This window comes from Hylobates moloch, unplaced genomic scaffold, assembly GCF_009828535.3.
Source record: "Hylobates moloch isolate HMO894 unplaced genomic scaffold, HMol_V3 SCAFFOLD_5, whole genome shotgun sequence".
Lineage (NCBI taxonomy): Eukaryota > Metazoa > Chordata > Mammalia > Primates > Hylobatidae > Hylobates > Hylobates moloch.
In genome coordinates, this window is record NW_026652280.1 from 76,535,219 (window position 1) to 76,561,788 (window position 26,570).

At 46.8% G+C, this 26,570-nt stretch overlaps 3 protein-coding genes across 7 annotated transcripts in view; 2 read left to right on the plus strand and 1 right to left on the minus strand.

Moving 5' to 3' along the window:
* Nucleotides 1-10,910, plus strand: part of TMX2 (thioredoxin related transmembrane protein 2) — a 22,381-nt gene extending 11,471 nt beyond the window's left edge. Inside the window, exons 2-8 of one of the 4 annotated variants that reach the window (XM_032152941.2) lie at nucleotides 7,249-7,309; nucleotides 7,554-7,667; nucleotides 7,995-8,071; nucleotides 8,305-8,411; nucleotides 8,616-8,681; nucleotides 8,772-8,901; nucleotides 10,042-10,910. In XM_032152941.2, the coding sequence (XP_032008832.2) occupies nucleotides 7,249-7,309; nucleotides 7,554-7,667; nucleotides 7,995-8,071; nucleotides 8,305-8,411; nucleotides 8,616-8,681; nucleotides 8,772-8,901; nucleotides 10,042-10,188 (702 nt within the window). In that variant the 3' untranslated portion in view covers nucleotides 10,189-10,910. Of the gene's footprint in view, nucleotides 1-7,248; nucleotides 7,310-7,476; nucleotides 7,668-7,994; nucleotides 8,072-8,304; nucleotides 8,412-8,615; nucleotides 8,682-8,771; nucleotides 8,902-10,041 lie in introns of those variants that run through there. The other 3 variants (XM_058438704.1, XM_032152944.2, XM_032152942.2) reach the window with 3 other exon arrangements.
* A 522-nt stretch (nucleotides 10,911-11,432) lies between these two features.
* Nucleotides 11,433-13,545, plus strand: SELENOH (selenoprotein H). The gene is made up of 4 exons (XM_032152946.2): nucleotides 11,433-11,654; nucleotides 11,744-11,889; nucleotides 12,037-12,167; nucleotides 13,370-13,545. Exons 1-3 carry the CDS (start codon nucleotides 11,533-11,535, stop codon nucleotides 12,135-12,137), a joined length of 369 nt encoding a protein of 122 aa, XP_032008837.1. The 5' UTR covers nucleotides 11,433-11,532; the 3' UTR covers nucleotides 12,138-12,167; nucleotides 13,370-13,545.
* A 400-nt stretch (nucleotides 13,546-13,945) lies between these two features.
* Nucleotides 13,946-25,976, minus strand: BTBD18 (BTB domain containing 18). 2 transcript variants are annotated; one of them, XM_058438703.1, is made up of 5 exons: nucleotides 25,872-25,976; nucleotides 23,158-23,308; nucleotides 22,633-22,708; nucleotides 21,571-21,740; nucleotides 13,946-16,643 (listed from the first exon to the last, which is right to left on the minus strand). In XM_058438703.1, the coding sequence occupies exons 4-5, from the start codon at nucleotides 21,692-21,694 to the stop codon at nucleotides 14,626-14,628; spliced, it is 2,142 nt and encodes a 713-aa protein (XP_058294686.1). In that variant the 5' UTR covers nucleotides 21,695-21,740; nucleotides 22,633-22,708; nucleotides 23,158-23,308; nucleotides 25,872-25,976; the 3' UTR covers nucleotides 13,946-14,625. The 2 variants fall into 2 exon arrangements, with proteins under 2 accessions (XP_058294686.1, XP_032008829.1); XM_032152938.2 differs by lacking the exons at nucleotides 22,633-22,708; nucleotides 23,158-23,308; nucleotides 25,872-25,976 and having other exon boundaries at nucleotides 21,571-21,957.
* Nucleotides 25,977-26,570: the final 594 nt, after the last annotated feature.

Sequence of the window (26,570 nt, forward strand, 5' to 3'; positions counted from 1 at the left end):
AGGAGGTGGAGGTTGCAGTGAGCCAAGATCACACCATTGCACTCCAGGCTGGGCAACGAGAGTGAAACTGTCTCAAAAAAAACAAAAAAAAAGGTCAGGCATGGTGGCTCATGCCTGTAATCCCAGCACTTTGGGAGGCCGAGGCGGGCAGATCATCTGAGGTCAGGAGTTCGAGATCAGCCTGGCCAACATGGCAAAACTCCGTCTCTACTAAAAATACAAAAATTAGCCAGGCATTGGTGGTGGGCACCTGTAATCCCAACTACTCGGGAGGCTGACACAGGAGAATCGCTTGAACCCAGGAAGCGGAGGTTGCAGTGAGCTGAGATCGCACCATCGCACTCCAGCCTGAGCAACAAGAGGGAAACTGTGTCTCAAAACAAAAATAAAAACAAAAAAAACCAAGAATCTTGTAGAGTGAATTTTTGCCCTCAAATAAAATAACTGGGTTGCTCGAGAGAGAGATATTTAGGGTAAAACAGCCTAACCATTGTGAATGATCTGTGTAAGTCATAATAAGGTTAGTAAGAAGGAATTTTTAAAGGGGTTGTATAATTCAGTTAGCTATGATTAAAGGAAATCATATCTTTCTAGAGATTAGTCTTTAATATTTTAAAAAATGCACTAACACAAAAATTAGTTAAAACAAGATTTTATTACAAATATTGAGTTATTTTAAATTCAAGAAATTTTTAAATTCTGTAATGTGTTTCCTTTAACATTCGTCAGATTGATATCTTAAAAGTGCCACTCTTTCTGGGTTTTTTTTTTTTTTTTTGAGATGGAGTTCCGCTCTGTCGCTCAGGCTGGAGTGGAGTGGTGCAGTTTCCACTCACTGCAACATCTGCCTCCCGGGTTCAAGCGATTCTCCTGCCTCAGCCTCCCGAGTAGCTGGGATTACAAGCACGTGCCACTGCGCCTGGCTAATTTTTGTATTTTTAGCAGAGATGGAGTTTTGCCATGTTGGCCAGGCTGGTCTTGAACTCCTGACATCAGGTGATCTGCCCACCTCAGCCTCCCAAAGTGCTGGGATTACAAGGGTGAGCCACCGCACCCAGCCTTTTTTTTTTTTTTTTGAGACCAAAAAAATCAAATCAATGTATTTGATGTCTCGTGCTTCCCTAAAATATATAAAACCAAGCTGTAGAGCACCTTGGGCACATATTCTCAGGACCTCCAGAGGGCTGTGTCACAGGCCATGGTCACTCATATTTGCCTCAGAATAAATCTCTTAAAACATTTTACAGAGTTTGACTCTTTTCGTCAACACTGGCCACTGGACTTCACCCAAAAATAAGGCCTCCAAGTGGTGGAGACCAAGAAGCTCCCACTTGGTCACAAGTCAAGCTTCCAAGGACATAAGATGAGAAGGAAACCTCATCTGGTTTTTATTTTGGGGACCCACAGCACAATTTGTATGCCATTCTGATAAGAATTTTAAAACTCACCCACCAGTCTGGAGGGCCAGCTTGACCAATAGGCTTACAGGGGCTTTATTCTGATGTTGTACTTTATGGTACCCTACTCTATGAAATAACACAGGAAGATATAATAAGAGAAAAGGACTATTTTGGGGAGAAAAAGAATCAGACAATGTGAATATTCATACCAAAAACATATCAAAGTCGCTACACCTAAGACTAATCATACAAATGTTCTTCTCCCATTAATCTTAAATTTGGAAAGGAAAAGGAGACCAACAGTGGTTTTTCTCTCTTTGTTGTGTCTTTTTCTTTTTACTAGTGTTTCCATGTGTGTTGTTAATTTCTCCTGTCAATCTGCCTTTTGTCAGCTCATTTTCAGCAAACCTTTAGAAGGTGGAGGGGAGGCTACCTGTGTCCCTATAAGCAACATCTGTGCTCAGATGAAGGCGCATCATCCAGAATTTTTGTACTTTTTCCAGCCCCCAAAATGAGTCATTACCTTTATCAGAACCCACTCCCTTATTTTTTTCCTCCTTCCTTTTCCTGCTTCCTCTTTTTCCCAAACTGTATAATTAATTAGCTCAAATGTAGCCTTGCTATTTCAAAGGATCTTTCATTTGATATTTGATGCCACTTCAATGAAAATGGGACCCCAAAATATAAGTGCATAGTAATAAAGATTTTTAATAAGTATAGGAGACCTTTTATAAAGTTCATTTATCTGTATACTCTAATATGCAAAATGCTGGAAGTTTTTATATTCTTACTCTGATAGAATTTTAAAAAAATGCTTAGGGTTAATAGCCAATTTTTGTTTTTCTGGAAAATGCATGGTTCACCTATTTACCTTGCTGATTGGGACTAGGTTCTCAGAACTTCTAGATAGCTAAACACAGGAAGGTTCCTGGAACATATCCTTTTGGGTTTTTGTGGAACTTCATTACATAGGTGTGACTAATTAAATCATTGGCCATTGGTGATCAGCTGAACTTCCAGCCTGGTGGTGAGGGGGTGGGGCTGAAAGTCCTAACCTGCTAATCATGTGGTGTCCTTAGGCCATATAGTCCTTGTGGGAGCATCATAAGAGTGTACTTACACAAACTTAGATGGCCTACTACACACCTAGGCTTTATGGCACAGCCTATTGCTCCCAGGCACAAACCTACACAACATGTTACTGTACTAGTAAGCAATTTAACACAATGGTAAGTATTTATCTAAATATATCTAAACACAGAAAAGGTACAATAAAAATATGGTATTATAATCTTATGGGACCACTGTTGTATATGTGGTCTATTGCTGACCAAAATGTCATGATATGGCACATGACTATATATTTCACAGCATAACAGTGTGTCAGTGATAACTGTGGTTGTGTTTTTTTTTTTTTTTTAAGTCCTCATGTGTAAGACACAGTGAGGAATTTTTTTTTTTTTTTTTTTTTTTGAGATGGTGTTTCACTCTTGTCGCTCAGGCTGGAGTGCAATAGCGCTTTCTCGGCTCACTGCAACCTCCGCCTCTCGAGTTCAAGCGATTCTCCTGCCTTAGCCTCCTAATAACTGGAACTACAGGCGCCTGCCATCACGCCCGGCTGACTTTTTGTGTGTTTTTAGTAGAGACGGGTTTCACCATGTAGGCCAGGCTGGTCTAGAATTCCTGACCTCAGGTGATCCACCCGCCTCGGCCTCCCAAAGTGCTGGGATTACAGGCGTGAGTCACCGCGCCCAGCCGATAGTGAGGAATTTACAGATGAAATGATATAGCTGGAATTTGCTTTAAGTTTCTCTAAGAAGAAAAAATGGGTAGCATATATGAATTGGAAATCACAGTGGCAAAATGTTGGTTACTGTTGAAGCTGGGTAATAGAGGTTCATACAGTTATCCTCTCTTCTGTATGCTTCAAATTATCCATAATAAAAAGTTTTAAAACAATTAAATAGAACAACCAAGAGCTCTGCATTATAGAGTCATCCTAGAACCCAAGGCTCATTCTGTCTTCAACCTGTGGCCTTGGGTCATCCCAGCATCATCCAGCCAGCAAATGAAGAAAAGCTGGAATGCAGGCGGGGTGCGGTGGCTCACGCCTGTAATCCCAGCACTTTGGGAGGCCGAAGCAGGCGGATCACAAGGTCAGGAGATCCAGACCATCCCGGCTAACACGGTGAAACCCGGTCTCTACTAAAAAATACAAAAAATTAGCCGGGCGTGGTGGCGGGTGCCTGTAGTCCCAGCTACTCGGGAAGCTGAGGCAGGAGAACGGCGTGAACCTAGGAGGTGGCGGAGGCAGTGAGCCGAGACCGCGCCACTGTACTCCAGCCTGGGCGACAGAGAGACTCCGTCTCAAAAAAAAAAAAAAAAAAAAAAAGGAATGCAAGGGCACACCCTTTCTTAACTGCCTGAACCCAGAAGTGGTAAATCACTTTCATTCACATTCCATTCTCAAGTACTAGTCACACAGTTCTACCTGGATGCAAAGAGATAGGGAGAGAGTCTAGCTGCAGTATGCCTGGGAAGAACAGAAATGAAGTTTGCAGTAGCAATAGCTAGTCCCTCCATAGACCATTTTCTGTCCTTAGAGAATTTCTTTTGGTCCTACCTTTGGTCTCCTGGTTAACTACAACTCTCTTTTAAAATTCATCTTTCAGCCAGGCACAGTGGCTCACGCCTATAATCTCAGCACGTTGGGAGGCCCGAGGCAGGTGGATCATATGAGGCCAGGAGTTCAAGACCAGCCTGGCCAACATGGTGAAACCCCATCTCTACTAAAAATACAAAAGTTCACCAGGCATGGGGGCAGGTGCCTGTAATCCCAGCTACTAGGAGACTGAGGCAGGAGAATTGCTTGAATCCAGGAGGCAAAGGTTGCAGTGAGCCGAGGTTGTGCCATTGCACTCCAGCCTGGGTGACAGAGCAAGACTCCTCCGTTTCAAAAAAAATAAAAAATAAAAAATAAATAAAATTAATCTTTCCACAACTTTCATTCCCAATTCTAACCCACCTAGTTTCATTCATGAAAATCTTTCCTGGCAGGGCAGGGTGGCTCATGCCTGTAATCCCAGCACTTTGGGAGGCCGAGGTGGGCAGATCACAAGGCCAAGAGATCAAGACCATCCTGGCCAATGTGGTGAAACCCCATCTCTACAAAAATACAAAAGCCGGGCGTGGTGGTGGGCCTCTGTAGTCCCAGCTACTTGGGAGGCTGAGGCAGGAGAATCGCTTGAACCTGGGAGGCAGAGGTTGCAGTGAGCCGAGATCATGCCACTGCATTCCAGCCTGGGCAACAGAGCAAGAGTCTGTCAAAAAAAAAACTTTCCTAATTTCTGCCTCAGGTATAATATTTACTAAAGTCTGTCATACTCCCTCACCCCTATTTTCCTTTTTTTTTTTTTTTTTTTTTTGAGACAGAGTTTCGCTCTGTTGCCCAGGCTGGAGTGCAGTGGCACGATCTCGGCTCACTGCAACCTCCGCCTCCCAGGTTCAAGCGATTCTCCTGCCTCAGCCTCCTGAGTAGCTTTGATTACAGATGTATGCCACTGTGCTCGGCTAATTTTTTTGTATTTTTAGTAGAGATGGGGTTTTGCCACGTTGACCAGGCTGGTCTTGAACTTCTAATCTCTGGTGATCCACCCACCTCAGCCTCCCAAAGTGCTGGGATTACAGGCTTGAGCCACAGCACCTGGCCAGGAGAGCTTTATTTCTCATAAAAAGTTGCAGCCTGCAGGCTATCCTGTCAGGCAGGGAAGCATAGCCTCCGCTCAGAAGCTAAAAACAGACACTTGGAGTGAGGGGTAAAGGAAACAGGAATTTATGCTAAGCAGGGTGGCCAAATATACATATTTAATAAGCTATCGTCAGAGTCATGAATATTTATGAAAGGAGAAACACGTGCATGCTCAGTTGAGCTTCATATCTGTCCAAAAGACCCATGTTCAAAAGTGGTAATGTTACCATGATCTAAGGTGGAGTTTTCAGCCCTCTCAAGTCAAAAGGTGAAGCAGAGGACACAAACTCTCTCTGCATTCTCCTTAGCCTGGCCAGATCCACTGCATGGTCACTGGTCTCTTATCAGGAGGCAATGCTGGTTAGTTGTTTTGTCCTAACTGCAAAAGGGAGGGGCAGTGTCAGGCAGTTGGTTGATGTCAGGTGGAGCAAGTCTTTTCAGAGGGCTAGTTTCTGTTTAACTTTCTGTTAAAGAAAGCCTAATGTTGGTAAGTGACAGAAGGGATATAAAGAGGTGTGTCTGACCTCACACCCTGTCATGGCCGAGAACTCAGTTTTCAAGGTTTCTCTGGGGTCCCCTTAGCCAAGAGGGAGTCTGTTCAGTCACTTCAGGGCTTAGAATTTTATTACTTCTCAGTGTCTTTGTCATGTTTATTGTCTGTCTCACTTGCTCACTTGGTGGTTACATTCTAGAACAGGGGTATCTAATCTTTTGGCTTCCCTGGGCCACATTGGAAGAATTGTCTTGGGGCACACATAAAATACACTAACACCTAATGATAGCTGATGAGCAAAAAAAAAAAAAAAATCAAAAATATAATGTTTTAAGAAAGTCTATGAATTTGTGTTGGACCCCATTCAAAGCCATCCTGGGCTGCATGTGAGCCACAGGTTGGACAAGAAGGTTGTTCTAGAAGGTGAGAAAACTGTAAGACAAGAGTATTGAAAAGGGCTTTTGAGAGCTCTGAAAGCCCCTTTCAGCTCTCAAATTATATCAAAAGTACATGGATTATCACGATGATATTGGGTGAGGAGGAATGATTAAGTAATGGGGGCTGGGCTCGGTGGCTCACACCTGCAATCCCAGCACTTTAGGAGGCCGAGGCGGGCGGATCATCTGAGCTCAGGAGTTCCATACCAGCCTGGGCAACATGGGGAGACCCGGTCTCTACAAAAAATACAAAAATTAGCCAGGTGCAGTAGTGTGCGCCTGTAGTCCCAGCTACTTGGGAGGCTGAGTCAGGAGAAACACAAGCCCAGGTGGCAGAGGTTTCAGTGAGCCGAGATCACACCGTTGCACTCTAGCCTGGGCGATGGAGCAAGACTGTCTCAAAAAAAAAATTAAACATATAGAATAGCTAGATATTATATTAATGGGCTATTATCAAGAAAACTTACCTGGAAAAGTTTTATTCTACCAGTGTCACACTGAGTTGATTTTAATAATCTTACGATTTTATACAGTATCATGCTTTATACAACTCTTTTTAATCTATTATCTCATTTAATCCCCCAGTAGCATTTTGAAATAGTGTTCAGTTGAGGAAACCAAAGCTAAGGGATTAAGTGTTTTGTTGAAAAGCACCGCAGGCCTGGCGCGGTGGCTTACGCCTGTAATCTCAGCACTTTGGGAGGCCGAGGCGGGTGGATCACCTGAGGTCAGGAGTTCGAGACCAGCCTGGCCAACATGGTGAAACCCTGTCCCTACTAAAAATACAAAAAATTAGCCGGGTGTGGTGGCGCGTGTCTGTAATCCCAGCTACTCGGGAGGCTGAGACAGGAGAAACACTTGAATCCGGGAGGCGGAGGTTGCAGTGAGCCGAGATCACGCCATTGCACTCTAGCCTGGGCAACAAGAGTGAAACTGCGTCTCAAAAAGAAAAAAGAAAAAAGCACCAGCAAGTTTGTGGCAGGAGTAGAACCTGAATCCAGGTCTTCTGACTGATGTTTATCCCTGTACACCTTACCTAACTGCAGTTCTTTATTGTTCCCATTCCCAGTTTGGATCGCTATTGGTTTTTATTACATATTTAGTTCCCTTTTCCACCTAAATTAGCTCTAGTCACTGCATTCCTGTTATAATACTTCGATTCTGTTCCAGAGAGAAGTGGAGATCCTGATGTTTCTAAGTGCCATTGTGATGATGAAGAACCGCAGATCCAGTAAGTTTAGCCCACTTCTCAGTCTCAAGATTAGATCTAATGCCCTTTGGAGGTGCTTTCCTTCATTTTAAGAGAGTGGCAATCATTTGGTAAATTTGTCCTACGTTTAATTCCAAGGCTGAATTTGAACTTGGACTTCTATCCCCTCCCTGTCTCCTATCTCAAAGTGCCCCATGAAGAGGGACAAAGAATGGGATATAGGAGTGCACAGCCCAGCCTGACCTGTGACATCTCTGTGTTTCAGTCACTGTGGAGCAACATATAGGCAACATTTTCATGTTTAGTAAAGTGGCCAACGCAATTCTTTTCTTCCGCTTGGATATTCGCATGGGCCTACTTTACATCACACTCTGCATAGGTGAGGAAACTGCCTTTCTTTTTTTTTTTCTTTTTTTGTAAGACTGTGTTGATAGACTTGATTGTGGAAACCACAGTCCCAACAGTTGCAATCCCAAACATGTTTCTCCATACCCTTCTTCCATATCTCATACCTAATTAATTATATATGTAGCTCAGATGATAACAGTTTACAGAGACTGTATTTGCAGAGGTAGAATGTGTTGGCGGTCTACATATATCCACAAGTGTATATTCTTTGGGGGCCGAAATGCTTGGGTTGGTTTGGAAGTAAATACCCTGTGTAAGGCTTTTTATGTTTCCTTCGACATCTTCTTTCTGTGTTTAGTGTTCCTGATGACGTGCAAACCCCCTCTGTATATGGGCCCTGAGTATATCAAGTACTTCAGTGATAAAACCATTGATGTGAGTGCTCTTTCCCCTTTCTGTTTCTTGGGTCCTTTGTGGGTGATTTTGTAGTTGTGCTCTCCATTCACTAGGAGGAACAACAGTGCTTCAAAATGGATGTCAAGGGCACTGTGGTTCATTATGAGAGCCGGGGGAGAGGGAACGCCAGGATGAGGAATTAGATGCTAAAGTCTGAACCTTCCCAGGAGGCTATGTGGATCCAGCTCACTTTTCTTCCCTGTATTTGGCAGGAGGAACTAGAACGGGACAAGAGGGTCACTTGGATTGTGGAGTTCTTTGCCAATTGGTCTAATGACTGCCAATCATTTGCCCCTATCTATGCTGACCTCTCCCTTAAGTGAGTATTGCAAAGGGAGGGATGGTGGAAATGGAGATGCTGTGCCTTCCCTCTCACTATTTTTGGCTTTTTTTTTCTTTCTTTTGGCCTTGATTTTCACACATGGCAACCAAAGGCATCTCCCTCTCCCCTCTTAAATATCTATACTTCCACTTTCCTTGATCCATTTTTTTTTCAGTATATTAAATAATATATTCTTTTCAGGTACAACTGTACAGGGCTAAATTTTGGGAAGGTGGATGTTGGACGCTATACTGATGTTAGTACACGGTATGTAAAGACCTGGGCAGAGGGTCTGAGCAGGGAATCACTTTGAGTGATACGTACAGGAACATTTAGAGAACTTTCTGGGCCCTGCAGGTACAAAGTGAGCACATCACCCCTCACCAAGCAACTCCCTACCCTGATCCTGTTCCAAGGTGGCAAGGAGGTAATGCGGCGGCCACAGATTGACAAGAAAGGACGGGCTGTCTCATGGACCTTCTCTGAGGTACCTGAAAGGAAAGGCAGGTGCATGAAGGGTGTAGAACAGTAGGTGGGCTTTCAAGCCCTACCCGGGTTTGATTCACATCTCTGCCACTTGCCCATTAGCTTTGAGGGTGCAGACTAGTTACTAGACCTCATGTATTAATTCATTTAGCAAATATATATTATGTGCCAGACCTGCTAGTACTGGGGAACAATCATTAGTTAAGATTTGGTCTCAGGCCGGGCGCGGTGGCTCACGCTTGTAATCTCAGCACTTTGGGAGGCCGAGGCGGGCGGATCACGAGGTCAGGAGATCGAGACCACAGTGAAACCCCGTCTCTACTAAAAATACAAAAAATTAGCCGGGCGTAGTGGCAGGCGCCTGTAGTCCCAGCTACTCGGAGAGGCTGAGGCAGGAGAATGGCATGAACCCGGGAGGCGGAGCTTGCAGTGAGCCGAGATTGCGCCACTGCACTCCAGCCTGGGCGATAGAGCGAGACTCCGTCTCAAAAAAAAAAAAAAAAAAAAAAGATTTGGTCTCAGGCCAGGCACAGTGGCTCACGCCTGTAATCCCAGCACTTTGGGAGGCCGAGGCTGGCAGATCACCTGAGGTCAGGAGTTCGAGACCAGCCTGACCAACATGGAGAAACCCCGTGTCTACTAAAAATACAAAATTAGCCAAGTGTGGTGGCGCATGCCTATAATGCCAGTTACTTGGGAGGCTGAGGCAGGAGAATCCCATGAACCCGGGAGGTGGAGGTTGCAGTGAGCCGAGATTGCGCCATTGCGCTCCAGTCTGGGCAACAAGAGACTCCATCAGAAAAAAAAAAAGATTCTGTCTCGAAGGCCGCTGCACATATTGTCTGTAGGTATTAGGTTCCCTGTCAGTTAATTGGAGGTAATAACCCCTGACTTACAGGGTTGTTTTGCAGATTACATTAAATAATTTAGGTATAATTCTTGGCACGGTGATTGGCACATAATGGGTATTTAACTATTAGTTGACTTTTCTGGGTACCTAAAAAAGAGGAAGGTTAGGGAAGATTTTTGTCCTTTGCTTACTCCTTCCTTTCCCAGACTTTGTGTAAAATACCTCTTACTTCCCAGGCTCTTTACTCTCCCTTCCAACCCAGATCCTGATGTGTGCATCTCTTTTGTGCAGGAGAATGTGATCCGAGAATTTAACTTAAATGAGCTATACCAGCGGGCCAAGAAGCTATCAAAGGCTGGAGACAATATCCCTGAGGAGCAGCCTGTGGCTTCAACCCCCACCACAATGTCAGATGGGGAAAGCAAGAAGGATAAATAAGATCCTCACTTTGGCACTGCTTCCTCTCCTGTCAATTCCAGGCTCCTTCCATAACCACAAGCCTGAGGCTACAGCCTTTTATTTATGTTTTCCCTTTGGCTGTGACTGGGTGGGGCAGGGTGCGGCTTCTGATTTTAAAGAGGCATCTAGGGAATTGTCTGGCACCCTACAGAAAGGCCTGCTATGCTGTGGCCAACTGTTTCACTGGAGCAAGAAAGAGATCCTACGATGGAGGGGGAAATGGTTTCCCTCCGAGCTTGAGTCAGTGTGTTAACTGCTTATCAGCTATTCAGATATCTCCATGGCTTCTCCATGAAACTGTGGTTTCATTATTCCTTGTTAGTCGACCTGCACAGCCTGGTTAGACCTAGATTTAACCCTAAGGTAAGATGCTGGGGTATAGAATGCTAAGAATTTTCCCCCAAGGACTTTTGGTTCCTTAAGCCCTTCTGGCTTGGTTTATGGTCTTCATTAAAATTATAAGCCTAACTTTGTCACTAGTCCTAAGGAGAAACCTTTAACCACAAAGTTTTTATCATTGAAGACAATATTGAACAACCCCCTATTTTGTGGGGATTGAGAAGGGGTGAATAGAGGCTTGACTTTCCTTTGTGTGGTAGGACTTGGAGGAGAAATTCTCTGGACTTTCACTAACCCTCTGACCTACTCCCCACACCCAGTTGATGGCTTTCCATAATAAAAAGATTGGGATTTCCTTTTGATTGCGCCTTTGTGTGTTTCTGTATTAGAAATGCCTGGCAACTGCAGAGGAATTGCCCATCTTAACGGCAAAGGCCATCCTATTTGGTTTCACCAAATGCCGGGCATTGATCCCCAGGACTGGCAAGAGTTGGAGAACGCTAGTTTCCATAAGTCTGGAATAGGGGCCACATGTTGTTAGGTGGTGGGTTTAGTTTGGGATTGGCCCGCGGTTGCCAGGGAGGAGCGTTTGGCGGCGGATGGTGGCACACAACATTTAGCGCGACGCAAAGGTACAGAAAAGACTGCGCGAAGCGAGGCTAGCAGTCGGACCTAGTCTCCGCCCCTTCCTGCTGTGTTCACCATCCCAGCGTCCCCTGTCCCGTCGACCCGAAGTGATGGGTGGTTCCGTCAGGCGCATCCCACACCTCCCCGCTCCCTGCTTGCAAAGTGGTTGTGCCCCAAGGTCCGCCTCCAGGCCACGTGGGTGCTGCGGGCCACGCTTTCCGTTGCTTGGAGAGAGGTTTCCGCTGTAGGAGCGGAGCTTCCGGGCTGCGCTCTTCGCCGCCCAGTTCTCGCTCAGTGGTCGCGTCTCCGCCCTCCACCCACCAGTCACGCTGCATTCTCGGCCGGGCTCTAGGCGCCATGGCTCCGCGCGGGAGGAAGCGGAAGGCTGAGGCCGCGGTGGTCGCCGTAGCGGAGAAGCGAGAGAAGCTGGCGAACAGCGGGGAGGGAATGGAGGAGGCGACCGTTGTTATCGAGCATTGGTGAGGGGCCTGGAGAGTAACGGGGTAGAGGGAACAGTGGCGCCGCGGGGCCAGGGGCTCCGGTTTCTAACCTCTCCGTCTCTCCCTAGCACGAGCTGACGCGTCTATGGGCGCAACGCTGCGGCCCTGAGCCAGGCGCTGCGCCTGGAGGCCCCACAGCTTCCAGTAAAGGTGAACCCGACGAAGCCCCGGAGGGGCAGCTTCGAGGTGACGCTGCTGCGCCCGGACGGCAGCAGTGAGTGGGGACCTGGGTGTGGGGGAAAGGGACGTGGGTTCCGAAGAGAGGAAGCGCTATTCTTAGAAACCGCGGCAGTCTCGTGACTTCAGAGACGCGCTCGTGGGTTCCGAAGTATGGTAACGTCGCTTCATTCTGTCCTTTCAGGTGCGGAGCTCTGGACTGGGATTAAGAAGGGGCCCCCACGCAAACTCAAATTCCCTGAGCCTCAAGAGGTGGTGGAAGAGTTGAAGAAGTACCTGTCGTAGGGAGATTTGGGTAGAAGTCCTCATGCTGAGGTCTGAAATGGGAAGTGGGGGGGCGCGGCCTCTGTTGAGGAACAGAAGGCATTGATCTTGGTGTGGCTACAAGTACCCACCTGGGGTGGGTAGCTCACGCCTGCAATCCCAGCACTCTAGGAGGTCGAGGCAGGAGTGGATGACCAACATAGGGAGACCCCATTTGAAAAAAAAAAAAAAACAACAAAAAAAAACGGGGTGGGGGGAGGGACAGCATTAGGAGATATACCTAATGCTAAATGACGAGTTAATGGGTGCAGGAAATCAACATGGCACATGGATACATATGTAACAAACCTGCACATTGTGCACATGTACCCTAAAACCTAAAGTATAATAATAAAAAATAAATAAATAAAACTTTGACTACATATCGCTTATAGAAAGTATGTCAATTGAACAAAGAAAAGAAGCATAATTATACAAATAAAATTTGGGTATCTCAAAACAAACAAACAAAAACCACAGTATTGTTTTCTTTTTTTTTTTTTCTTTTTTTTTTGAGACGGAGTCTCGCTTTGTCACCCAGGCTGGAGTGCAGTGGCGCGATCTCGGCTCACTGCAAGCTCCGCCTCCCGAGTTCACGCCATTCTCCTGCCTCAGCCTCTCCGAGTAGCTGGGACTACAGGCGCCCGCCACCACGCCCGGCTAATTTTTTGTATTTTTAGTAGAGATGGGGTTTCACCGTGGTCTCGATCTCCTGACCTCGTGATCTGCCCGCCTCGGCCTCCCAAAGTGCTGGGATTACAAGCGTGAGCCACCGTGCCCGGCCCCACAGTATTGTTTTCTGTCTAGTGTGCCCTAAGTGCAATTTATGTCCTTTGGAAGACTGTAGTTGACTGTGGCCCTGGGGGTATGGACAAGTTTTCCATTTAGAAGTTTATTTCATGTTACATCATTTATGCTTATCCCTACACTCTTCTGTTTGGTTCTTGGGTGTTCTGTTACTGTCCTCTGTGTTAACACTACACTACAATACCATCACATGTGGTTACAAGGATTTTGACCTTGTCTTTGTCCCTAGTGTTTCATACAGTGCTTTGGCATGTTCTGCACTTATTATGTTGAGTGAGATTTGGAGGAAGGATGCAATCCTTGAGCTTCAGGGTTTGTGAGTTCCAGGGTTGGGGAACATGTCTTCCTCAGTCCTTATAATTGCCTGGATCCTTTCTCTAATCTTATTTCCCTTCTCATTTTTGCAGCTTTGTGTCCCTGGTGATGTTGGAACATTAATGATGGAACATGCCCAAACTTCAGTCATGTGCCTGAAGCCATGGTTTCTTCCCCACCAGAAATGAAGGTTCAGTTATGAGGCAACCCTCTAGTAAGGCATTGTAAAAGTTACTGGATTTGGTTTAATAAAAGTTGAAATAAAGTATTTGAGTAATAGAGTAAAACTTAATCTTAAGGGATGGACAAAGCCAGCCTTGTGGAGTTGGGAGTCCTTATTTTTCATAGCCCAAGATAGCCATGTGACCTGGAACTTTAACAAAAAAAATTTTTAAGAGCCGGAGTCTCACTTTGTCACCCACGCTGGAGTATAGTGGTGCTATCTCACTCACTGCAACCTTTGTCTCCCAGGTTCAAGCGATTCTCCTGCCTCAGTCTCCTGAGTAACTGGGATCACAGGTGCACACCACCACGCCTGGCTAATTTATTTTTTATTTTTCGTAAAGGCAGGGTTTCACCATGTTGGCCAGGCTGGTCTCAAACTCCTGACCTCAAGTGATACGCCTGCCTTGACCTCCCAAAGTGCTGGCGTTACAGGCATGATGAGCCACCACACCTGGCCTGACCTGGAACTTTTAGGGTCTCTGGTAAAACATGAGAAATATTTGTAAAAATTATGGGAGCAAAGTAAATAATTTATTTTTTTAAAAAGCAACTGTATCTTTTTCAACTTACTTTTTGGAAGTAATGATGGAAGTACATCTTCTTGGCCCCTGCAGAGGTTTTAGCTAGACTTCCTAATACTGGCAGTGAATAAGCCCCACTTTAGGTGCTGGACAGCATCCATCACTCCCACCCACTTAGTATTCCACCCAACACTGCTTCACACCTTCCTCTGGAACATTTTCTTAAACAATACCCCACCACAGAGGGTGTTCTTTCTCAGCTTTTCCTAAATTACCAGAGACTGGATACCTTATGACCTGAGAGACCTGGCCTTGGCTGTTACCTATGACCCACAAGAATTGGGGAGCACACAGTTTGTTTCAGTTGTCACTAACTGGAAAATAGATTACAAAGATGGTACAAGTTCATAATTTTCTATCTATGGTACCCTTGGCTTCTGCCTGGCTTCTGAGGCTTAGGGAAGGGAGGAAGGGACCTACAAAGAGCCAGAGTACACATGCCTCTTGTGCCTAGGGCACGTGCCAGCTTCTCTGCCAGTAAGCCTTTTGTTAGCTAACACTTCCCATCCTCCCAGGGCCCCTAACCTGCCCTCCCCCCTCCACTATGTTAGTATATCTATCTCTGTTTCTGACTCTGAAGAAGGGTCAGGCCACACGGAGGGAACACTAGTGGGTACCAGCCTCCCCTCTGCTGTCCAGTCCACCACATCAATCTCTTCCTCTTCAGAGCTGGCAGGAATTGAGCCTAGTAGTTCAGAGTGACCAGATACCTCCTTGCCTGCCTTGGGAGAAGGGTATAATAACTCATCTGTAGTCAAGGAGACTTCCAGCCCAGTCTCCACCCAGTTTGAGCAGGGAGATGAGAGGTCCCCGTAAGACCTCTGGGGAGTATCAAGGGAGCTGACATGGAGAAGTTTGTCTTCCTGACCATCCAGTGGCTGGGAGCTGGTAATTTCAAGGTCTGGTGTCCAATGGCCTCCTACTGAAAGCACTTCTCCACTCACCTCAGGGGGCATGACAAGGGGGCTAAGGAGCTCAGTTGGCTCTCTGTTCTCACCAGCAGGTTCCTTTTCCAATTCTGTGAGCTCCCTGGGCCAGAGTTCCATGTCTGGTAGACACCATTCTTCCCCTTCAATCCAGTTCTTTCCTGCTTCTGTCAGATGGTAGGTAGAGGTTCTGCAGCCCTCAGCCCCTGGACTCTCCAGAGACCCTATAGGTGGTTCAATGTCTGAGCCACAGAGCATGAAGTCCAGGATCTCCTCCAGCTCACTGGTGGCAGCAGCACTTGTGATTCGGTACTCCTCAGCCTCACAGGGCTGCTCCAGCAGAGCTGTGTCAAATGCATAGGGTTCTCTGCAGTCAATAGCCAACATAGGTTCCTTCTCTACCAGTTCTGGACTGGACCCAAACTCTGACTTCACCACTAGGTGGTCTGGGGAGTGGCTAGCGGAGACCAAAATGTCTTGTAGCCTAGTGCACACGGGGGAGTCCTGACACAGTTCTAGTCTCGTAGATGACATTTCCTGCTCAGTAGCGGAGAATGGCTGAGTTCCTGAAGGCTCTTGGAAGTCTCCTCCGGGATCTGGGATCTGGGGGCTATCTTGAGAGTTTTTGAGGGGAGTCTCTTGTACCACTTCCCAGCAAGTCCCATTGACAATCTTCCTAAGTTTAACTCTCCCAACCTGCCCCTCCTCTGCAGAGTCTGAGTTAGGTGTCCTGAGGTCAGGGCTCCGCTTCTTGCTCCCACCTGTCTTTCCCAGACCAGATGGGCTTGGGGTGCTCTGCAGAGGACTAGCTCTTCCTGTTTTTGGCTTGTCCTCTGGTGCTTCTTTATTTACACTCCTCTGCCGCCAAAGACGCCGGCCAGGGATTGCAGGCACTGAGCTAGATCCACTTAAAATGCTGGAAGGCTTTGATGTACATATATCAGGAGATGGCTTTGAGCGACTGAGCCTGATCTTTCTGGGCAACAGGTGTTTGTCCACAGAGGGGTACAAGCTGGGTGGGGAGAGCACTGTAGGATCAAGGGCAGTGTCATTCTTGTTCTCTCTAGGCTCTTGACTATGGCTTGATGGTGAAGAGCTTTTTTCTTGTGGAGTTGGGCAAGCTCTGGCCTTCCTCTTGAGCAGAAGAGTGCCAGACAAATTGTCTGCATTCTGTGGGTTGTTCTCCTGGGGCCCCTCTTCCTTCCCCAAGGACTTCAGTCTTATTGCCCCAAGAGGACAAGGAGTTTGAGTAGCAGGCAGTGGGCTGTGAGAGTGGTGGCTGGGTGTCACCACTCTGGCAGAGATTGGTGCAGCACTTGTTGGTTGTAAACACTCTCGGTTCAGTCTTCGGCCCTGTGGGGCCTTCACCAACTTTCCACCCTCAAGCTGAAGGGATTCCAGCTCAGACACACGGAGCTGACGGGCAGCAGATAGCACATCCTGGGCTTCTTCTTGAGATACTTCCATTTCTGAGGTATACAAGAAGTCCACCAGCTTCCTAAGTGTGCTGATCTTCAGGCCACCCAGCTCCAGCACCACCTTCCGACCCTGAGCTGGCCTCTCCTGCTCCAGGCGCTCTGTGAAGAAGGGGCTGCAAGCCGACAGGATGCAGCAGTGAGCTGGAACTGCCTCACCTGAAGGGAAACCCAAATACTTTTGTTATCTAAGGTAGACTGGCATGTTCATGGGCTAAGCATAGACATTACTACCCCAATGTACTGCCCCTTCTTTTATTTTCCTTCCATGGGACTTCAAGTAAAAGAAAAAAATTATTCTGCCTGCCCGGAACCTTCTGCCATTACCTTTTGCCTAGCTTTTTTTTTTTTTTTTTTTTGAGACAGTCTCGCTCAATTGCCCAGGCTGGAGTGCAGTGGTGCAATCTCAGCTCACTGTAACCTCCACCTCCCGGATTCAAGCAATTCTCCTGTCTTAGTCTCCCGAGTAGCTGGGATTACAGGCGCACACCGCCACGCCCGGCTAATTTTTGTATTTTTAGTAGAGACAGGGTTTCACCTTGTTGGTCAGGCCAGTCTCCTGACCTCAGGTGATCCACCCACCTCGGCCTCCCGGAGTGCTGAGATTACAGGCGTGAGCCACTGTGTCCAGCCCGCTAACTTGTTTCTTTACTCTCAAAATCTACCTTTATCATCACTTCCTTCAGAAAGCCTCCTAGGGCTGAGTGCAGTGCCACATGCTTGAAATCCCAACTGCTAGGTAGGCTGAGGCAGGAGGATTGCTTGAGTCCAGGACTTTGAGACTAGCCTGGGCAACACAGTTATACCTTGTCTCAAAAAAAAAAAAAAAAAAAAGCCTTCCTCCACCCCACCACAAGTCTGAGTTAGGTGTTCCTGGGCAGAGGTACTCTGTAGACATCATGGCACTTAGCTATCTGTATTGTAATTATCCATCTCCTTCACTAGGCTGTAACTCTGTGAGGACAGGGACCACATCTGTCTTTCTCACTGAGATATATTCAGTGCCTGACACAAAATAGAGGATCATCATTCTTGCTGAATTTAATTTTATTGACTCACACAAGAGTTCAAAAACTTTTATAGAAGCAACTTGTGGTCTAACCAGAAAGAGCTATGGAGGCGGACGATCTGCTGTGCTCTAGCCACTGCCTACCAGGCAGTGGTCTGTTCTGAGCCACCTCATTTAATGGGTACTTCCCAGGCAATCTCACTCCGTTTCTTCCATGGCTTTAATTACAAAAGGCTTGATGATGATTCCCAGATCCATACCTCTGCCTAGATCTCTTTCCTGAGGGAGTAAACATACCACAGCTGGCATGTCTACATATATGCCTCACAAGCACCTTCAATGCAGCTTTTCCAGAAAATGAACTTATTCCCCACTCCAAAAAACCTCTCTGATTTTCTATTTCAAAGTAAGGCATCATATTCATCCAGTTGCCTGAGCTTGAAAACCAGAAGTCATTTTTAATTTTCCCTCCTTTACCCATCACATCTAATTAAGTATCACGGTTTTTTGTTTTTGTTTTTTTTTTGAGGCGGAGTCTCGCTCTGTGGCCCAGGATGGAGTGCAATGGCGTGATCTTGGCTCACTGCAACCTCCGCCTCCTGGGTTCAAGTGATTCTCCTGCCTCAGCCTCCCATGTGCCTGCCACCGCGCCTGGCTAATTTTTGTATTTTTAGTAGAAACAGGGTTTCCCCATGTTGGCCAGGCTGGTCTTGAACTCCTGACCTCAGGTGATCCACCCGCCTCGGCCTCCAAAAGTGCTGGGATTACAGGCGTGAGCCACCATGCCCAGCCAGGGTTGTTTTGTTTTTTTGAGACAGGGTCTTGCTCTGCCAACCAGGCTGGAGCACAGTGACACAATCATAGCTCACTGCAACCTCAACCTCCCAGGCTCCAGTGATTATCTTACCTCAGCCTCTTGAGTAGCTGGGACTACAGGCATATACCACCTCAGCCAGCTAATTGTTTGTATTTTTAATAGAAACAGGGTTTTACCATATTGCCTAGGCTAGTCTCAAACTCCTGGGCTAAAGCAATCTGTCTGCCTTGGCCTCCCAAAGTGCTGGGATTGCAACTGTGCCTGGCTATTTTTATTTTTTAGAGACAAGGTCTCAGTACATTGCCTAGGCTGGTCTTGAACTCCTTGCCTCAAGTGATCCTCCTTCCTTGGCCTCCCAAAGTGCTGAGATTATAGGCATGAGCAACTGTGCCCAGCCTCTAATTAAATATCAGGTTTTTTTAAAGCTAATATTGTTGAGTCATTATGTGCCATCAGGCATTGTTCTAAGTGTTTTACCAATATTAATTTATTTAATCTTCACTGTAACCCTGTAAAGTACTACTGTTATTATAAATGAGTAAACTGAGGCATAGTTAAGTAACATGCTTACAACTGCAAAGTAGCAGGGACAAAAGTTGAATTCGAGGCCAGGCACAGTGGCTCACACCTGTAATCCTAGCACTTTGGGAGACTGAGGCGGGAGGATCACTTGAGCACAGGAGTTTGAGACTAAGCTGGGCAAAACAGTGAGATCTTGTCTCTAAAAAAGAAAAAAAAAAAGAAAAAAGAAAAAAAAAAAAGAATTTGAGCCAGAAAGTCTGGCTACAGAGTCTATGCCCTTAACCACTTCCCCAACTTTTGTAAACTCTCTTTAATAGCTCATATTTTTATCTTGTCAATGCCTTAATTCAGGCCATCATCCCCTCTCTCCTGGATTATGAAACAGCTGCCTATCTAGGCTCAGTAACCAATAATGGCTGAATGTTGTTTCTGAACAACAGGCTGAATGTTGTTTCTAAAGCAGGTATCAGATTATAACCTCCTGCATAAAACTGTTCAGTATGTTTCCCAGTGTCCTGAAATACCTACTTCCTTTGCATGACACTTCAGACCTCACATGTTTACTAATTTCTCTTTTCCTCTCTGGTCAATACACCTTTTATAGTCTGCTCTAATAATAACGAACAAACCTGTGGTCACATCTCTGAACCTGTATACATGCTGCTGTCTGCCAGGAAAAATCTTTCCCTGCTTCCTCCCACTTATTTGTCTTTCAGATCTCACCTAAGGGGTTATTCCAAGAAAAGTTTCCTAATCCTTGTCTCCCAGTCTCCTCAAGTCTGGGAAGGATGTTCCTTTTTTATCCTCCTAAGTCTGCCTATACTTACCCAATTATATTTTTAATATATTGTACAGTTACTTGAATGCACTGGATTTTTGAATGTCTTCCCCTTATAAGATTTCCTTAAGAAGAGGAACTTTTGTATGACCACTCTAGCAGTGTTTAGCATACAACAGGCAACTGATACTTTTTTTCTTTATTTGGAATTAGTCAATCTCAACTCTGCACTTACTAAGAGAAGCAGCAGGCAAATCACTTAACTGTAGTCCTCAACTCATTCATACGTAGAATTGGAACCATGTAGCTAAGGCTTCTCTTACAAGACTGTTAGAATCAAATGAGACATGGCCGGGTGCTGTGGCTCACACCTGTAATCCCAGCACTTTGAGAGGCCGAGGCAGGTGAATCATTTGAGGTCAGGAGTTCAAGACCAGCCTGGCCAACATTGGTGAAACCCGGTCTCTACTAAAAAATACAAAAATTAGCCGGGTATGGTGGCACATCCCTGTAATCCCAGCTACTCAGGAGATTGAGGCAGGAGAATCGCTTGAACCCAGAAGAAGGTGGAGACTGCAGTGAGCTGAGACCACGCAACTGCACTCCAGCCTGGGCGACAGCGCAAGAGTCTCAAAAAAAAAAAAAAAAAATCAAATGAGACACTATACTATATATACTCCACAAACTGTAGAGTGGTATACAGTATTGGTTATCATAATTCTTTTTTATAAATGAAGAAATTGAGCCACAGAGAGATGAAGTTACCTGCCCATTTCTTGGGCCTTGTACATTATATATCAGCATCTACTTAGTAACTCTGACTCCTAATCTTGGGCCTTGTACATTATATATCAGGGTCTACTTTATGCTGAATTAACGTTTCCAGTGTGAAGTGAAGGGGTGGAAATAATCTATACATTTTTAGTTCTAGCAACAAACAACAAAAGTCATCAATTTGAAGATTAAAGAAATTAAGCAGGCCGGGCGACGTGGCTCACGCCTGTAATCCCAGCACTTTGGGAGGCTGAGGCAGGCGAATCATGAGGTCAGGAGTTCGAGACCAGCCTGGCCAACATAGTGAAACTCCATCTCTACTAAAAATACAAAAAATTAGCTGGGTGTGGTGGCACGCACCTGTAGTCCCAGCTACTCGGGAGGCTGAGGCGGCAGAATCGCTTGAACACGGGAGGTGGAGGTTGCAGTGAGCCGAGACTGTGCCACTGCACTCCAGCCTGGGTGACAGAGTGAGGCTCTGTCTCAAAAACAAACAAACAAAAAAAAAAAAAAAGAAAAGAAAATGGGAAAAGGGTCGGACGTGGTGGCTCATGCCTATAATCCCAGCACTTTGGCAAGCCGAGGCGGGTGGATCACTTGAGGCCAGGAGTTTGAGACCAGCCTGGCCATCATGGCAAAACCTCATCTCTACTAAAAATACAAAAATTAGCTGGGCGTAGTGGCGCATGCCTGTAATCTCAGCTACTTGAGAAGGCTAAGGCATGAGAATCACATGAACCCAGGAGGTGGAGGTTGCAGGGAGCTGTGATTCTGCCACCACACTCCTGCCTGGGCAAGAGAGTGAGACTCTCAAAAAAAGGAAAACATAATAGTATCATCTAACACATATTGTGATTAGTATATTAAAAGCACTATTCTAAGTGCTTACCCACATTAACTCTTAATCTTCACAACCATCCCATTGGAATATTATCCATGTTACATACAATGTATCTGCTTATAAAACTTTACAATTAGATTCATTATTTAAGAAAAGAAGCAAAGTCACAATTTCACTCTTGAAAACAATAGTAATTGTCCTAGAAACAAACAGCCCTTTACCAAATAGTTTACAGTGGTCATAGGCAATAACATTTTGCTGATTTTGTCCTTTACCCTCTGGCCCTGAACTCATTTTATCTTATTCTATGGTGAGTTTTCAGTTGAATTCCCACCACTCTCTTACCTTCTGCCTGCAGAAGGACATCACAGAACACATCACTCTGCTGCTGGTGATGAAGCTGCAGAAAAGCTAACCTGAGGAACCGGGGGTTCCTGTATAGGATTTTGGGACTGGCAGGAGAGCACATGTTGGCAAGAGTCTTAACAAACCTAGGTTTTTCACAGATCAGACTCCTGTAGGTGAGATAATACATTTCAGAGGCATGGTTATATCTAATTTGTTTTTTGTCTTTGAAATGGCAGGGGAATTTTGAAAGTGAGAGATAATAGTATGAGCTGAGGAAACATCAGCCCAGAAATTGTGCCAAGGATATCTCAAGAAAGAAAATTATCATAGTGGTTACATGTGGGAGCTCAGATATAAGCCTAGGTTTGGGTCTTGGCTCCATTTATTAGCCTGGCTGTATAATCTCACACAGCTGACCTAACTTCTGAGTCTCACTTTCCTATCCATGAAATGGAATAATAGTACTTACCTTGTAGGGTTGTTTTAAAGATTAAATGAGTCAGTGAAGGTAAAGTTGCTTAGCACAGTGAGTGCCTGGCACAAAATAACTACCATGCCCCAAATGGTAACTATTATTATCCTTCAACCTTCCTCATTTCCATTACCACTGAGACTCAACTGCTACAATGCTGACTACTTATATTCTTTCTGAGCACCACATCCCAGCTCCATAGGTATAATCTTCAATTTAACACTTTTAAGGAAACATTACTGGGTATAGAATTATCTAGTAAATCGTATGCGCCTTCTTTTCTCTGAGCTCACTGTATCACACTAACCAGCAGAGGGTGCACAATAAAGAAGAGAAGCCTCTGACTCTGCGGGAAGGTCTCTCACAGAACCAAGGACATTGCCACCCTTGGCTGGGTGTACTTGACCAAAGCGAGCCTGACTGACCCTGGTGGTAGGCAAAGAATTTGGCCTTTACGTTTGTATAGTTAATTACCAGGCTAACAATGGAGCAAGAAGAGTTAAGCATTTTACCCCTCCCAAAACAAACTGAGTATTCTGACTTCAGGCTTATGTACAGCTTTTTAGCTCCGAAACCCCCCCACTCACTGCACAGCTGTGTTCCTTTCCTGGAATGCAGTTTTCTATCAGGTAGCACTGAGGGTCCGAACAGTTCACGTCAAAACTATCAGGAAAGAAGAGTGAAAAGGTAAATTAAGAGAAGGCAGGCTTGGCCGGGCGGGGTGGCTCATGCCTGTAATCGCAGCATTTTGGGAGGCCGAGGCAGGTGGATCACCTGAGGTTAGGAGTTTGAGACTAACCTGGCCAACATGGTGACTCCCCGTCTCCACAAAAATACGAAAATTAGCCGGGCGTGGTGGCAGGCGCCTGTAATCCCAGCTACTCGGGAGGCTGAGGTGGGAGAATCGCTTGAACCTGGGAGGCAGAGGTTGCAGATAGAGCCACTGCACTCCAGCCTGGGCGACAGAGCGAGACTCCGTCTCAAAACAAAAACAAAAACAAAAACAATTCCCATCCCAGTAAGAGAGATGTGGATGGAGGATGGCAGCTGTTGCAAGGGCCCTGGGGAAGCTTCTCAATCCACAAGCGCCTGGCCTTGCCCCCAGACCCAACCTGAAATAGCTTGTTGGCAGACTTTGCTCCTGTTGCCTTCTCTGTGCTTGTCCTCTGTCCAGCCTGCCTTGCTTCCTCTCAATGTCCAGCGTTGAGTCGGGAGGCTGAGCAAAGAAGCACAGGTGGGCCAAGGGCTGAGTGCTTCACCTCTCTGTCCAGAAGCAAGGGAATCGGTGTTGGCGGAGAAAGCAGGGCTTCAGGGAGAGCCCTGCAAAGCCGGGTGCCCCGAACGCTTGGGCGCCCTGGCCCAACTCCTTTGAAGAAAGACTTCTAGGCGCAAGGGTTTCTGGGAATGGAGCGTGGGGATCCGGCAGGCCCAAATTCAGGACTTCCCGTCACGGCCACCTCCGTCAGCACAGACTTTGCAGGCAGCCCCTGGCGCCCTTGTATCCCTGCGGGCCTCAGCACCCACATGCACTGGGTGGTAGTGATAGCGAGGGTTGTGAGGCCACGCGGCCAGCGCCACACACCTCGTGCCACCGTCCTAGAGCACTGCGCGTCGCAGAGCCCTACGCCCCTCCTCCTCCCGAGCCCTCGGGCTTACGTCCACTGGCATACGTCATCCCCATTGGCCGAAGGCTCCCGGAAGAACCAATCAGAGCAGGAGGAGCGCTTTGGGCGGGAGGCTAAGTCTCGAGGGACTTGAGGGCTGAGGGAAGATGGCTGGGCTGCAAGAGGCAGGGGATGGGCCCGCCAGGGAGGAATTCTTGTGAAAGCCGTCGTCTCCCAGGAATTCTTGTGAAACTTGTGAAAGCCGCCGTCTCCCTCAGCACTCGATGAAAACACACCGAAAAAGAGGGTAGGGATGCTGTAGTAGAGCAGGCGCCAAGGCGGTTAAGGGTCATGTCCGTCTTCCCCTTGAAGAGGCAGTAGATGCCCTTGGCTCTGCCTGGAGCGCTCCAGGCTTCGTGGAGGAAGTCTCTGGATGGCTCTGGTAACACCAGGTCCCCCATATCGCTAATTTAGAAATCTCCTAAGCCCGGAGATGTTCTGGAATAAGGTCCTTGGGCAGTTTCTGAATTCAGTTAATTCACTGATTCCACTCCAGCCCCAAATCTTGGAGAGCTAATGACCCAGGGGTTTTGCAGAAATTCCCCCCTCCCCGCCCCCGCGAACGGTCTCCATTATCCTCACAGAGACGATTTAAAAAAAAAAATGTTAATTAGGCCGGGCGCGGTGCTTCACGCCTGTAATCCCAGGACATTGGGAGGCTGAGGGGGGCGGATCACAAGGTCAGGAGTTAGAGACCAGCCTGGCCAACATGGTGAAACCCCGTCTCTACAAAAATACAAAAAATTAGCTGGGCCTGGTGGCGCGTGCCTGTTATCCCAGCTGCTCGGGAGGCTGAGGCAGGAGACTCGTTTGAACCCGGGAGGCAGAGGTTGCAGTGAGCCGAGATGACGCCACTGCACTCCAGCCTGGGTGACAGAGCAAGACTCGGTCTAAGAAAAAAAAAAAAAAAGGTAATTAATGTTGCCCAGGACGTGACGCGATCCCAGCTCACTGCAGCCTCGACCTCTGGAGCTCCAGCAATCCTTCCACCTCAGCCTCCCAAGTAGCTGGGGCTATAGGCGAGTGCCACCATGCCTGGCTGATTTAATTGTTTTTCTTTTATTTATTTTATTTTATTTTATTTTTTTGGAAACAGTTCCGCTCTTTTTGTCCACGCTGGAGTGCAAGGCGTGATCTTGGCTCACTGCAACCTCCACCTCCAGGTTCAAGCAATTCTCCTGCCTCAGCCTCCTGAGTAGCTGGGATTACAGGCATGCGCCACCATGCCCAGCTAAGTTTTGTATTTTTAGTAGAGACAGGGTTGCACCATGTTGGCCAGGCTGGTCTCGAACCCCTGACCTCAGGTGATCCACCCACCTCGGCCTCCCAAAGTGCTGAGATTACAGGTCAGGGGTTTGAGACCAGCCTGGCCAACATGATGAAACCCTGTCTCAACTAAAAATAAAAAAATTAGCTGGGCATGGTGGCACACATTGGGGCGGCTACTGGGGCGGCTGAGCCAGGAGAATGGCTTGAACCCAGGAGGCAGAGGTTGGAATGAGCTGAGATCATGCCACTGCACTCCAGCCTGGGTGACACAGCAAGACTCCGTCTCAAAAAAAAAAAAAAAAAAAATAGAGACAGGGTCTCCCTACGTTGCCTGGGCTGGTCTCAAACTCCTGGGCTCACTCGATCCTCCCACCTTGGCCTCCCAAAGTGCTGGCATTACAGGCGTGAGCCACCGAGACCAGACCAGAGACAATTTATTTAGCCTAGTTCCTGACTGGAATCACCTGTTTTCAGGGATGATACTAAAAATTAAATTATCTCAAGATTTTTTTTTTTTTTTTTTGAGACAGAGTTTCCCTCTGTTGCCCAGGCTGGAGTGCAGTGGCACCATCTTGGCTCACTGCAACTTCTGCCTCCTGGGTTCAAGTGATTCTCCAGCCTCAGCCTCCCAAGTAGCTGGGATTACAGGCACTCATCACCATGCCCAGCTAATTTTTATATTTTTAGTAGAGATAGTGTTTCACCATGTTGGCCAGTCTGGTCTCAAACTCCTGACATCAGGTGATCCGTCCGCCTCGGCTTCCCAAAGTGCTGGGATTACAGGTGTGAGCTACCGTGCCTGGCCTAATTATCTCAAGATTAAATATTTACAGAGAATGCCAATCCATGGTATAATTCTGGACAGCAGTTCTTTCCCCTGTGTATGTTAGGACCTGGGCCGTGGCTTCAGTTATTGCCCCTCAGTAGATGCTCTGTGATGTCCAGCTCTGGGTGAGAATGGCTGAATCCAAAGCCGCTGGTGACAAACTGGGGTGAATTGAAATGAACCAGCTCCCACTGAGGCCAACTGGAGGTAGAAAGGAAGAAAAATGCCTAAGACAAGGGGAACGTGCAAAGGGACAAAACATAGAGGGGTGAGGGTACAGTGTGCCCAAATGTCTTTATTGCTATCTAACACCTTTTCAAAAAGGATTTGAGGTTGTTGGTTGAAATGGTGGTGTGGGGAGTGCATTTCCAAGTCAGGTACTATTTCCCCGAGGCGGAGGCCTCTGATGTTGAGATGGAGAAATAAACAAAGAACAGAAAACATTGCGACAGAGCGAGACTCTGTCTCAAAAAAAAAAAAAAAAAAAAAAAGCCGGGCGCGGTGGCTCACGCTTGTAATCCCAGCACTTTGGGAGGCCGAGGCGGGCGGATCACAAGGTCAGGAGATCGAAACCACGGTGAAACCCCGTCTCTACTAAAAAATACAAAAAATTAGCCGGGCGCGGTGGCGGGCGCCTGTAGTCCCAGCTATTCGGAGGCTGAGGCAGGAGAATGGCGTGAACCCGGGAGGCGGAGCTTGCAGTGAGCCGAGATTGCGCCACTGCACTCCAGCCTGGGCGACAGAGCGAGACTCTGTCTCAAAAAAA

Excerpts from the sequence above, each read along its gene's own strand:
- BTBD18 (XM_032152938.2), bottom strand. The coding sequence starts at position 21,760 with ATGTATTATCTCACCTACAGGAGTCTGATCTGTGAAAAACCTAGGTTT. Across the intron at positions 16,644-21,570 it reads TGTCCTTCTGCAGGCAGAAG|GTGAGGCAGTTCCAGCTCAC; the intron begins GTAAGAGAGTGG and ends GTTTCCCTTCAG.